Source organism: Scomber japonicus, chromosome 3 (assembly GCF_027409825.1).
Source record: "Scomber japonicus isolate fScoJap1 chromosome 3, fScoJap1.pri, whole genome shotgun sequence".
NCBI classification, from domain to species: domain Eukaryota; kingdom Metazoa; phylum Chordata; class Actinopteri; order Scombriformes; family Scombridae; genus Scomber; species Scomber japonicus.
The window spans coordinates 12,564,641-12,578,811 of record NC_070580.1 but is presented as its reverse complement, the minus strand read 5'-3'; the positions used below and the strand labels follow the sequence as shown (position 1 = coordinate 12,578,811).

The window sequence follows — 14,171 nt, the reverse complement described above, 5'->3', positions numbered from 1 at the left end:
TAACTATCACTTCCTATAGGAAGGCACAAATACATCTCATTCTAATAATTTGTAATATGATATGTAAGCGTGGCTGTGTGGTCCTATATGCCACAGTGGTTGTGTGAGAGTGACAGATGTATGATCTAGTCTACAGTGTTCCTACTTGCTCTACAGGACTGAAACTCACCTCCAGGTAAATGTACTCTGCCCTTGGTGCTGTCTTCTTATCCCATTAATGCGTCAAAGTCCTCTGCTGCTTGTTGATGTGACACACATCAGCAAAAACACTGATGCACACAGAGGAGAAGACAAAGCTGACTGCTTTATCCTTAGCATTTATATCTCACAGCATGTGCAGTATACAAACTCAAAAACTACTTTTTAAAACTCTTGAAAAAGTATTCTAAATAGTAAATACATGCATGTCATGCTGCCTTGTTGAAAGTACTATGACTAAGTTCTTTCAGTATATATAGGAGATACCGTCAACTTCTGTATTGTCCAGACAGAGAACCCCAGATAATTTAAGTACTCCAGGTAACTGCTTTGGGTCTGAGGAGGCTAATGTCCTGAAGTGACAGCCCCTTACTAGGCCTGTAATGAAGTAATGCCCTGAGTAGAATAGGATCTGTGGCCAATAAGGACAATCACCATTTAACACTTATAAGCCAACCCAAATGTCTCCACATTGTGACTAAGTGAGCTTAGCCTTGCCATGAGCGAACCATGATCAGTGAGATTAAAACAAACACACTGGACAGACAGAAAATAATTTACATTCCTCTTAAGAAGAGAATGGAACATAATGAAGCACCACCAGCTCTGTTGACATAAAGAGATGGGGTGAATTTATAACCTTGGCCATTAAAGCAGGCTTTGCTTTCACGAACATCTCGGACAGCTCTGGGATAAAGTGCTGGTGATTTATTCTAATATGGTCTGCATATTGTGGCCAAGGCTAATGCCAGGGGCAGAGCTGTCTTTAACAAAGACAAAGACTCTTTCTTATGCACTTTCTCTAAATGGTGTTGAGTGAGGGTGAAACCAAGGCCAAATAGATCAGTCTCAGGGGGTTAGACAATATGAGTCTGTAATATGCCCCCTACACAAAACAGCACAACAGAGTATGCAGACCCCTATGTGGACCAGTGTGTGTACAAATGAAACCCATCTGGTTGCCAGATAGCCCTGTCAGTGCATCATTTTGTGCCAGAAAGAAGAGCATGAGCGTTTGTTTGTGAGGAAGAGATCTACTGTGGCCTGTACATACTGTGACTCTGCCAAGTCAGGCCTGTGGGTTCAGAGCTGTTTTCCTGTACAGGAGGTCAAAATGTAATACATTTAAATTAAAATATGTAACAATCAAGTCAGAATGAAAATCTGATTACAAAAATGTAATTTACAGAACAAAAATTACAAGTACAATAGTTTGTTTTTTAAATGACTTAGAGAGATATAGCACATTATCAGTAGCTCCTTTGTATTTTCTGCTCTGTCTCTGCTCTGAGCTGTCCTGTCACATAGAGATCATGTTTACTCTTAACTTCAGTGAGCATTGTCCTATAGCAAGAAACAACTCTCTGAAGTGGACAGCCATTAAAAACGGTTTAATACTGCTTCATATTTTTCTGTGTAAATCTGTAAAACAACAGAAGTGAGGGCTCTAATGTGACATAACATACTTTTTTGTCATTTTCTGTCATTTTCATACTTGACAGAGGTTTATATTAACCATGGTCAAAGTTACAAAACATGAGGTGGATGTATAAAAATCAGGTTCATCAGTAAGAGGGGCCTTATAGAGACAGGAGCTAAAATGACTTGTTTTAGACAGAGGCTGCATAAAGGGCCAGTAATGATAAACAAGGATTTTTTTATTTTTTTTTTATAGTAATAGTAAATCATTCAAAGATATTTCAGTAGAGCCCTAGAGTATAACTATATTACAAAAATGTTCTTTTTTAGTACTGTAAATGAATTGCATGAGCTGTTGGGGGAGATAGACGATTTGAGCAGATGCAAAGTCAGAACATTATTACCAACAAACAGCCCGGAGGATTCATCTGATCTGCAGTGAGTGCTCAGTTGAGTGCAGTGAGACTCAGTTGAGTTAAATGAGTTTTGTTGGGGAAACAAAGTGCACTATAGCCTCTCTCCCTCTCTCTCTCTCTGTCTGCCTCTCTGTCTCTCTCTCTGTCTCTATCACGCTTCCTCTCTCTCTATCTTTCTCTCACTCTTCCTCTCCCTCTCTCTTTGATGTTTTGTAGTAGTCTTTAATGTCTCTGCAGAAGTCCTAAATGAGTGCATACTTCATCCTAACTGCACCAAGTTGGATCCAACCGGCAGCGGTGTACTTTGAAGCTCCATTAATCATCTTTCACAGATCTTTTTTTGTCCCTGCACATCAGATGAAAAATATAGGTCATATACCTGTAAAGATGATCCATTGACAACAGCATATCATAGCAGCTCTATCTGTTTATTAAGTGAATACTACACCATAGACAGACATGTACGTTGTCAGGTTGGAGAACACAATTCAATCAAAGAACAGGCTCCTTATTTTACTGCCCATGTGATTGCACCCTACTCTCTTTATGCTCAAAATGTCACATCCTCCTCTTTTCTTTTCTTTTCTTTTCTTTTCTTTTGCAGTGCACTCACATCTCTCCCAAGGACTTTAGCTTAGGGACTCACAGATGTACATTACTTAACCTGCTCTGACCTCTTTTACATATTCAAGCAACCATAGACGATGTGCCTTTCTGTGTCTTCTCTGACTCTTTTCCTTTGAGAGATGAGTCGTCTCTCTGCCAGTTAACAAGTTTATGTTACCTTACCTCTACTCTAGACCTCGTGCATGCATCGATTTCAAATGGTTTTGCTTAATTCGTTGCTAGTTTCTGTTTTGACAGTGTAAGTATTAAAGGAACAGTTCTGCATTTTGCGAATTAAACTAACATGTCTGTATGTTAAGTAGGTAACTAGAACCATGAGACTATTGTGTGGCTTAGCACAAGTAATGGAAGCAAGGGGGAGAGTTATACTTATGTGAAGACCCTGGGAAAGGTATTACAGGTAACAGAAGGTTACAGATTGCAGGAGCTTGCAAAGAAGCTGGTGTGCACACCTCTCAAAACTTAACAATGCATGATGGAGACATGCACATCAAGCAAGCTGGTTGATTGAACTCCTGTCAGTAGGTGAGTTTGAAAAGGAGAAAAAATGTGAAATGTGACACAAAATTCACATTCATGTAGGAAAAGAAGAAACAGCCATGGGCACATACAGCTTAGAGAAGCTTGCTTCTGCTTTAAAGCTAACAAATGAACACATATTTTGTTTGTTTAATTCATTCTCAAAAAGAGATGTCACAATGACAATTTGTACTGTCACCATTTCAGCACCTCAAAAGATCACTAATTATCACATTGTATATCTGTTGTTAACTTGTACATGAACAGAAATGTGATATGAAACCATTTCTTTGTGCACAAAGGCCAAACATATCCTGTCTCTGTGCGGTTGTCAGGCAAATAAGGGCTGTAGCCAGAAATGTTCTGTACAGAAGTGCTAGACTGGATTAACTGTTGTTTATCAAGACTGCTCGAACTAATCGCCCACACAGGATAGTCACATCAATCATCTCATCTAACTCTTCAGAATAAACAAATGAGCATAATTCAAAGAATGTTCAACTATTCATTTTGTTGATAAAACAGAGGCACACTCCGAGTTATCAAGTATTATGTATTAACATAGGACTGTCTTGAAATTGTTTAAGTGCAAGTGAGGGACTTGGAGAAATAGCTTTTAGATGATGGTTTGAGTCAGGGCCGTTTCAAGGAATTTGGGGGCCCCAAGCAAAATGAACTTGGAGGCCCCCCCACCACCACCGCCCACCGACACCGACACCCCCTGGACCACAGCAAAAAAAACCTACGCCCCGCCCGCCCAAAGCCTACAGGAACCACAGCATAGACACACTGTTGAAGTTCAACCACACATTATATCAATAAAATATTTCTTAACAGTGCAAATACTGCTTACAAATGTTGCATATAGGCTACTGCACACATAGTATGTTTACTTATTTTATTTGAACATTTGCAATCAACATATAAACAAACTGCAAATTCGGTATTAAATATAAAATCCAACATAGATAAAAGTACACACACACATATAAGATTAACCGTTAACAAATATGCAAAATATCTACATCTGCTGTTTGCGAGCCTTGGCTTCAGCAAAGGCAACCACAATGTCCTCCATGTCCAAAGACCTGCGAACATCACGCTCAATTGACATAACGGCCAGTCCTGTGAGCCTCTCTTGGCTCATGGTGGACCTCATATATGTCTTTATCAGCTTCAAAGTAGGGCTGGGGCGACGCGTCGACGTAATCGATTACGCTGACGCAAAAAATACGTCGACGCAAAAACTGTGCGTCGATGCGTCATTTGAAAACAAAAAACGAGTAGCGGTAGAGGCAGCAGCAACGCAAGTGAGTCAGTTGACTCTGATCAATGTAAAAAACGAACTCGTAATTCTGTACCTGGCTGCCACATCAATGCTAACATTCCTCCACTCCAGGGTTCGAATTATAAATTTGACCCGAAGGGGGTCCCTATTTAAAAAAAAAATAAAAAAAAAATGTGCATACGCTTCAGGCTGTGTAGTGGGGGTACGTGATTCATGACGTCACCAATTTGCTTGCCATCCCTCAACATCATCAACATTCCCTCAACATCCTCTGCACATTCACGCAGGCTCGTAGCCGGAGATAATATCACACACACACACACACACACACACACAATGTACGGTGAGGTTTGTCACTAGTGAGGCACTGACTTTTTCAACATTTTCAAACACATCCACAAAAATATTTACCAAAGAGGGCTACCAATAAGTTTCATATGTCATACCAGCTTGGTTCATATTTTAAATCACATCTTTGGCCCAGGCAGAACGAAAAATAAATGGCGTTCCAGTAGGCCTACCCTACCTCCATACACAGAGTATACCATACACAGAACAAACAACAGAGCATTATGACATTATAAAGCATATAGCACCACGGCGGATGCCAGACAAACAGGACTGAACCATGGCTGGTGCCCCAGACAAAACATACATGAACCACGGTGCTAGACAGAACAGGCCACAGAGCACCACGGCGGATGCCAGACAAACTGGACTGCACCACGGCGGATGCCAGACAAACTGGACTGCACCACGGCGGGTGCCAGACAAACTGGACTGCACCACGGCTGGTGCCCCAGACAAAACATACATCATGTATGGAAGCGAGATCGATAAAAGATAGAGAAGTCTTCTTCGGAGTCCGAACTTGACATTCGCAAGCTCCAAACTTCCGTTTCAGTGCGCACATAGTGGTGTGGTGGTGAAGTACAGCCATATGCGTTGCGGGATAATAAACACGTTCAATACAAAGTTGTGAATGCATGGTGATCGGAATATGAAACGAGTTTTATTTATTTGGCGATATTTATATTTAAATGGTGATATATTTAGGGCTATTATGCTCATTAAGGTAATATAATATGACGCATTGAAGACCTTCACAGAAAATCAAGTTTGCCTCTTTCATAGGAGCCTTAGGGAAAGGGAGCTCAGCTCCCCTTGGCTCCCACGTAATTCGAACCCTGCTCCACTCCAATGCATGACTACATCATGTCTTGGATTAAACACACACACTACACACACATAGACACACATTACACACCGTATTCTAGAGTGAAAAGGCAGAGTGTATGTTCCTATGAATGAAGAGCAGTTTATCCTCTTAATGCACGCTCTTCCTCTTACGGGACGGGACGGATGTTAGTAGGTAGCGACACGTTCTTCTGAATGTTTTAAACACCAACCCTTAAACATATATATTCATGCCGTACATTGTTAGAAAGCTTAGATTGTCCTGATTCATTCAAGACCACTCACACATTGTATGGTTGCTCACAGCCGTAATAGTATTAGCAATTAGCTCGGCTAGCCACTCAGCTAAAGTAAGAACAGCTATAATGCTACATACCTTCAAAGTCTTCCCTTTATCCACAACGATCATCTTATGACTCAGGACTTTCTGTACAGCTCGCCAAGTATCGATTCTTGTGAAATATGAAATCCGTTTCCATAAAACTGGAATATTTTCCTCAATATGTCCATGTATTCAGTCCAACACGTAACGTAATAACACAAATAACAAACCATACACGGTCCGTTTATGTCATTTCCTGACCTGCGCGTCCATCTCAGAGTACACGTGACTAGATGTTTACAACCGTGAGCCTCTTCTGCTTCTGACGACACCATTCACAAGCCAATCAGTGCTCAGGCAGTACATGCCTCCAAAGACTGTATATAAGAAAGCCAATGAGGACATGTGACCGACGGCAACGACAACTAGGCTTTGATTGACAGCTGTTCCAGCCTATGGAAATATTCGGTGAAATGAAGTTGATAACCTTTTAGCCAATAGTCTGAGGTTTCCATCGGTGTATGACGTCGTTTAGGCTAAAAACATAAAAAATAGGGGCGTGTATTAAGAGGTTATATTTTGTTGGTTTAAAAAGAACACTGCTGCTGTTTATATTTCAACTACGAACTAGGAACATAGGTCCCGGGGAACATAGGTACAGTGTGGGGGGGCCCCTTGAGGGGGATTCCGATAACAGTGTCGCTGCACTTTCCTGCATTGACCATCACAGCATTAAAGGGACGCGCACACAGTTTGTCGTTGCATTCAATTCAAAACCAGTCGTTGTCTGGGGGCCCCCGGCCAGCTCGGGGCCCCAGGCAATTGCTTGGTTTGCCTGTCCTGTTGCGACGGGCCTGGTTTGAGTTTTACATGTTCAATGTTATGTTCGATAGAGAAGGGAAGTCCTGTTTTCTGCCCATAATTGCCCTCTGTGTCGAGGACGTAGTTCAGCTCTGCCTTTTATAGCAGCAGAACTTTGCCCTTGGTCATAATGTCCCACTTGTCCCTCATTAGATCCTAATGACATTTGACATTTCAATCTGCAAGTGTTGAAAATCATCAGTATTAGCTGAAGTTCATGCCCTCTTAAACCAATCACCAACTTCTTCAAGTTGTTTTTTTCATTTTTCCTATCCGGCCTTCATTTGCATAAAAGCCAGGGGCTTGTCTTTTAGTTGTTTACAACTAAACTAAACAATGATAATTAACTGAAATACTTGGTGAAGGTTGAGAAGTTTTGCTTAAGGCTTTCTATTTCCATAGAGATTTTGGTAGAGAAAGATTTTGTTCAACCTCGTCTGTGACATTATTGTATTGCGTGCCACAACAAATTACACTACAGGACACATGAAAAATCTTCATATTATTAAATGGATGAAAACATTAGCCACACACATGACTTGCTATGTATGGATGCATAGCTTATTACATACCTTTGTATGATTACAGACTTAGGAACATATGGAGTGGAGTGCTTTGTTCAAAAGCTTTTCTCCAGGAATATACCTCCAAAAATATTGTCTGGTCTAAATTGAATGCAGGAAAACATTTTAGTTAATGCGTCAAAGCTCTGAGAGGCAAGTCAGTTAATTCTAGCGAAAGAACACGTTTATGTATTCGCTAAATAAATACGCTTAGAGTAATTGTGTTTAATTAGCAGCATATTCTGTATTAGGAAACCAGACAGCATTATAGAATAGGTAATAAGGATATATGTGTGCTTGCCTGCTCAATCACAAGTTAATAATACATAATATGATAGACATGTTACATAAAGCCTAACATGTATTATGTCATACATTTTATACCCATATCGTAAATGATTCTTACTGGTGGGAATTTGTTTAATCCAGAGGCTGTATCACCATTTTGTTTTCCTTTAGTCTGGCATTAGATTTTACACACAGTCCTTTGTGCCTTGAAGCACTGCAGTGTGCATGCATAAGTATCACAGCCATGTAATTCAGGAATGACTCTGACCTCTAGTCGATGCAGTTGGATGCAGGCATTTAGCCCCAGGCATTCATCAGGACTTTTGCAAGCAGGATTCATTTATAATCGCTCTGCTGAGGATAAGCACGGACGACATGAGCACAGGATGTTTCAGGCATAACCTTGTTAGGTTCTGAAAAGAGGAGCAGGGACTCAGAAATTCATTAACATACAACTACACTGTATCCAACAATAAACCTAATGTGACAGAAGTACATGGGAGACACTAATGTACACCTATCTCTATTACAGCAAGACTTTATGGGGCGGACAATATGTCTCATTTCCGTTCATGGACAAGTGCACATGTACAACTTCCACATTACAGCTCATGGTACTCCATGTCATACTCTGCTGAATTATAATATAATTATATATCATTATATGCATTATAATTATAATTCCACTATATATATTATATAATATAGTGTCTCTGGTATAACATCCTGGAATTACACATGTAGTTAAACAAAAAATGAGTGTCAGAGAAAAAGTAGTTTAAAGAGGTTTGGGTAAGGGACTATAAATTAGCTCAATTAAATGTGTGCTGTCACTTGGAACCTCACTATACTGTCCATAACTATAGATTTACACCTCTTGCAGTACTAACACATCTTGCCCACTGCTGCTACAGCCTTAACTTTTTTTTGTAAACTATTAAAAAATGCATCATTGCAGCCAAATACATACATGGCAGGCAAGCTGGTTTCTCATAGTGGAACTTGAAGGACATATTAATAGACAGAAACAAAAGTCAGCTCCAAAGTTTCAGATCAGAGTGAAACTTTGCTTGCGGCACACTGGACATTGTGGTGACGTCAGGTTGACCTTCTGTCAAATGTTTTCTGCCTGTGTTCTCTGCAACCCCTCCAGATAAACCTAATTTTGTCCTTTCAGTCAGCTGCACCAGTGTGTCATGAGTTGGAGGCATAGAGTGAACTGGGAACTATGATAGCTATAAAAGGCATATCAGACACTGGGAGAGTGGTTTCTTAGAAGGGAGAGTTATTATTCCTGCAGAAGTCTTTTTTCATTTAAATTTCAGTCCTATTGATTTTAAGATGAAAAACAAAGAGTGCTAAGATAATAGATGAATAAAACAATGTAACAGATCAGATCACTAGGGGCTACACATCCTCTTACTTTCATTCACACTGATCACAGTTTTCCTGTATCTGAAAGGTTATCCAACCCAATTTTCACAAGAGTATCAGATCAGTGCTGTCAATATTAAACTTCTTCTCGACTTTTTCCCCTTTTAACTTCTCGATACAGCACATATTAAAGGCTTCCTGTAGCATCAAAAACAGTTATTTGACAAGCGTGGCCCTGTAATGTTTGTATCTAATGTTTTACCAGCACGCACACAAAGACACACATGCATGCCACAAGCACGTAGGTGTGACAGTAGCAGTATGAAAAGTTAAATGTATCCAGTGGAATTTTTGAAGTAGCACTATGGAGCAATATTTCATTTGGGTCCCTGTTTCATTGTTTTTAATCAAAAGACTTGGGGACTTTGTTAGACCTCAAACATACGCATAGTGCATTTTGGTGAGCAACAGACAGTACTTTATATGCCTGAGTACCCATCACTCTATATCCATGCAGGATTGTGGACCTCGTTTTGAAATATGTTGTCTACCAGGCTTTCAGTTTTAACATGTCAGAAATCTGTCTGTCTGTCTGTCTGTCTGTCTATCTGTCTATCTGTCTCCATCCATCCATCCATCCATCTTCCTGGCTGTGTCATTGACAGATAGGAAGCCAAAGAGGAGAGATGTAATGTGATGATACAATTGATGGCTCCTTTATTTTGATGGATGGAGCTGAATATGTAATTAAACAGATAATAGAGGCGTTCAGCAAAAAGGTAGCGATGCCACAGGAGACTTGTAGAAATGGATTTGGAGAGGCAAAAGAGAGAGGGGCACGTGTAGATAAGGCTGAGCAAGGTGAGGAAGAGGAGGGGGACTTGTGAGAGACAGAAAGTGACACAGGGTTATTTTTAGTCAACCAGTGCCACAAATATTTCAGTGTTGTTTTGTTGGCCAGGACTGAGTTGGGTACACTTAGTCCCAGCTCAGGCACATACCAGGCACACACTAGGCATCCAAATCACAGCAGTTACTCACTGGTGGCTGACTGGCACTGGGTACTCCTGTTAAAACCACACACCACTGAAACAGCACATTCCTTTACCTCCATGACAGCCCGCCGCTGAGGTGTCAATTAGGCCTGTGGCATCAATAATATGAGTTGAACTCAAACGTGTTAAGTGATATATTGTCTTGCATTTTGGAACTTTCAAGGATGTCTTTAACTTTGAATTATACCCAGACAGTGCTGGGTATTATTAGCTTTCAGGTTGCATAGGGTCTGATGTCTCGGTGTCATTTAAAAAGATTGGTTTGCTCTGCCTAATATTAAACGCTTTTTTGAAAAAACAAAAGAACACAATCATCCATTCAGATAACCAAATTAATATAAATCAAAGGTGAAGCAAACCCATAATTATCCCTGTAAGATTATTTAAATGGTAAAGTTTAAGTGGATAATTGCGGTAATTGTTATGGTTTCTTAACACAGTATCCGCTCACTTTTTTCTTATTATTCAACAGCAGCTGACCTCTTTAGACTATAGTTGAGGCAGTTTTTGAAGTCATAGCACTGCATAGAATATCAAGCACCTTCAGATCATTTTCAGTTGACAAACTGTCTGCAGCATGTTGCCCTTTGCTTCATTGATAGCATTGTTCAAAAAAAATCCTCAGAGCTCTTTCTTTTAGTATGCCCTTTTGTCCCATCCTTGCTTTTATCTAACCCATTTGTTTCCTTCTCGGGGCACAAATCCACATTAAGAAGAAATAGGCTGGAAATAATGGAGGCGGAGGATTGCTGCGCAGTCTATGAATTACAATAAGAAAAGTAGGAGGGCAAATTTGCGGCAATTCTTTTTTTAAGACAGAGCTGATGTCTGCTGGCAGATTCTTAATAGTTAATAGAATCCCTCCAAAAGATTTCATTTATGTCTGGGTGACGCATACTCTGACATATATATAAACCCACTTTAAACAGCACAGGTATCCAGTGAACATAGTACACAGTAAAAAGTGTCTGGGGATTGTGAGTGTTGATGCTCATCATTAGTGATATAATGAAATGTTATTGTTTAATGGACTATTACAGTTGGTTCCAAACATTGAACTAAATTGTTGATTTATTGATATGATGAACTTTAATTTGGGGCTCTCACAACAAGCTCAATTAGTTAATGACATCTGTGAAGACTAATAAGCCACCACACTCAGTCACATTGATCAGTAAATTGTGAGTTGTGTAAGCATCTGTTTATGTGTTCGATTATCATAGCTGTGATGCTAATTGATTGTTTCTATTGTTAGGCTGTGACAGTGCTGGCATACAGTAATCCATAAAATCTATAAAGAGACCAGTGTGGACATTTTTTGCAGTGAGACTTCTGCACAGCTCAGTCTTCCGTTCATCACAGACACTGTATTTGACTGCGGCTCCCATTGGGAAGATGCAGCATAATCTATACCCCCACCCCCACCCACACACACACACACACACACACACACACACACACAGCTCACACCCCTAGCACTGATGATGAAACCAGTGACCGACATGGTATATTTTCCACCACCAGACTGTCACTGGACCAGGACATTTTTTTCAGTGTCGGCTGTTTAAACATTCTCTTCTGCCTTACTGCTGCTCTGTCCTATCCTTTTGTCCATAGACAGAGTTCCCCATCACTGCTAGTGCCAACCTCCTCTTTCTATTTCACTCTGCAACATGTGTTTGAACATGAAACATGAGTATATGATTAATGCATCTGTCTGGATTTGTATGTGTTTGTGTGTGTGTGTCCACAACCACTGCGGGGTGTGTGTGTGTGTGTGTGTGTGTGTGTGTGTTTGTGTGCGCATCAAACTGAACCCAGCTGAGCCAGCGCAGCAGATCAAAGGCTTATCCCTGTGTCAAAGATGGGACTGTCTCATTCCCCTCAATCCACGGGGCTTGCGAAAATTCAATTAATGACAGACGGAGTGGACGCAGAAATGTCCTGTTTGTACCATGAGTCATCTTCTATGACAACCGGGAGAGCAATGCAGTGTATTCAGAGGAACTTGCTAACTTTGCAGATGAGCGTTACGTCACAGAGGCGGCATGGAAACTGGGTCAAGCCCTTTGCACGATGCTCTGTTTTTTTAGTGCTATTATGAAATACACTCAAAAGAGGAAAACAGTGTCAGAGACTAACAGCAGTGGTGATATAACTGCTGAAATCAAAACAGTAAGTAGTTCTTCATTGAGGTCGTGGTTGTCTGGACACTGTATTTCTCATATCAGGTACATAGCACTGCATTTGAGTTCTGTCCCCTTATGAGTAAGAGATTATAGCTCAGTGACACACTGCTGAGGGTCAGTCAAGTTTCTGTGCCCCACGCAAAATCACTATCTGTCTCTCACTCACACACACACACACACACACACACACACACACACAAACACACACACACACACGCACACACACACGGTTTACTTAAGTCACTTTTGGGGTATTTACATAGATTTACATTCATTTAATGGATATTTACCCTCACCCTAATGATAACACACTTCTAAATATAACCCTTACCCTAACCTTAACCACTGACCCAAAAATCAATTTACCGATTGAAGTGGATCATGCACGGAAGTACACGATCCATCCCCAATCAACTAGTCTTAAGTCCCTGAAAATGACTTAAGTCCCCCCCACCCCACCCACACACACCATCTCTAAATCTCCCTCTGGGTAATCAGTCAGTGTGTATTTTTAAATCTGTCACTAATCTCTATTATTGGCATAACTCACTGGACAAGGTTAGCCTTTATACTTTTATAACATATTTAAACATAACACAGCACACATACATATTGTCCCAAAATGTGTGTGAGCAGTGATGACTTGCACATACTCAAATATTCACAAGCCTGTGGGACTTTTTCAGTGTAAAATTGTGGGGATGTTACGGTGTCCTCCGCATGACACACACACACACATGCACACACACACACACACACACACACAAATGATAAAGCAGATGCCACTGATGACGTCTCTCTGGAGTTGGCAAGAGTTTAGCGTGGCTGAAAAATGGCAGAATTCAACTCTGTGAAAAGGGGAGAGGAGTAATTATGAAATAGAGTCCTGAAATAGAAAAAATAAAAAAAATAAAAATGAACATGTTTTATATTTGGAACAATTAATTGTGTTTTTTTAGCAATCTTTAAAATGAAACTGTGTCTTTTTCAAACTTCTTTCTGAAAATATATGTTGAATAAAAATGAATTGCATCTGTCTAACTCCTGGCTGTGTGTGTTTTCTGTTTGTGAAGGAGACTCTGCAGTCATTTGCCTTTCTGGTGTTTGTTGTCGTATGCATCGTGGGATCAGTCTACCTCCATATCGTCCTCCCTGAAACCAAAAATAAAACATTCATGGACATCAGCCAGAGTTTTGCCAAGATCAACAAAATCCCCGTTCCCTCCCCCAGCCTAGAAATGGAGCTGGTTTGTTCCTTTAAGCCTGACGTGAATGATAAAATACGAGATATGGCAAAGATGGAGAGTTCTTTCTAAGTGAAGAAACTGTATTAATTATGGAGAAGCAGGGTTGAAAAATAAAATAGAAGTTGTTGTTTGTAAATATTTATTTAATGACTGTGATTTGTGAAATGAAAATCCATGCTTTTGGGCAGTTTTAAGGTACTTTGTGTATGTTTTGTATGTTTGGATTGTTTTAGGAATGTTGTATTTCAGTTTACAATAATGTTTTGTTTATGTGTCTCATCAAAATAAAATAAAAAATCCTATTCTGTTTATTTAATATACTGATTTCTTATCAGTATATTGCTATTTGGCAGCAAAAACACAACACTTTATACAGCAGCTACAGAGCATCATCAGTATTTATTTGGAGTCATCAGCTCCAGCTGAAGGGTGGTTTGAGCATCAGATCGGGACACCTCCCTCTGGAGATGTTCCAGGCATGTCCAACTGGTAGGACACCCCTTGGCAGACCCAGAACATGCTGGAGGGACTGCATATGTTTTCTTGCCTATGACTACCTTGGAGATCCCTCAGGAGGAGCTGCAGGGCATTGTCTGGGTGAAGGATGT

At 40.3% G+C, this 14,171-nt stretch overlaps 1 protein-coding gene across 1 annotated transcript in view; it reads left to right on the top strand.

Moving 5' to 3' along the window:
* Positions 1-13,873, top strand: part of slc2a9l2 (solute carrier family 2 member 9, like 2) — a 90,345-nt gene extending 76,472 nt beyond the window's left edge. Inside the window, exon 13 of the mRNA XM_053315115.1 lies at positions 13,390-13,873. Coding sequence (XP_053171090.1) covers positions 13,390-13,632 — 243 coding nt within the window. The 3' untranslated portion in view covers positions 13,633-13,873. The remainder of the gene's footprint in view (positions 1-13,389) is intronic.
* Positions 13,874-14,171: the final 298 nt, after the last annotated feature.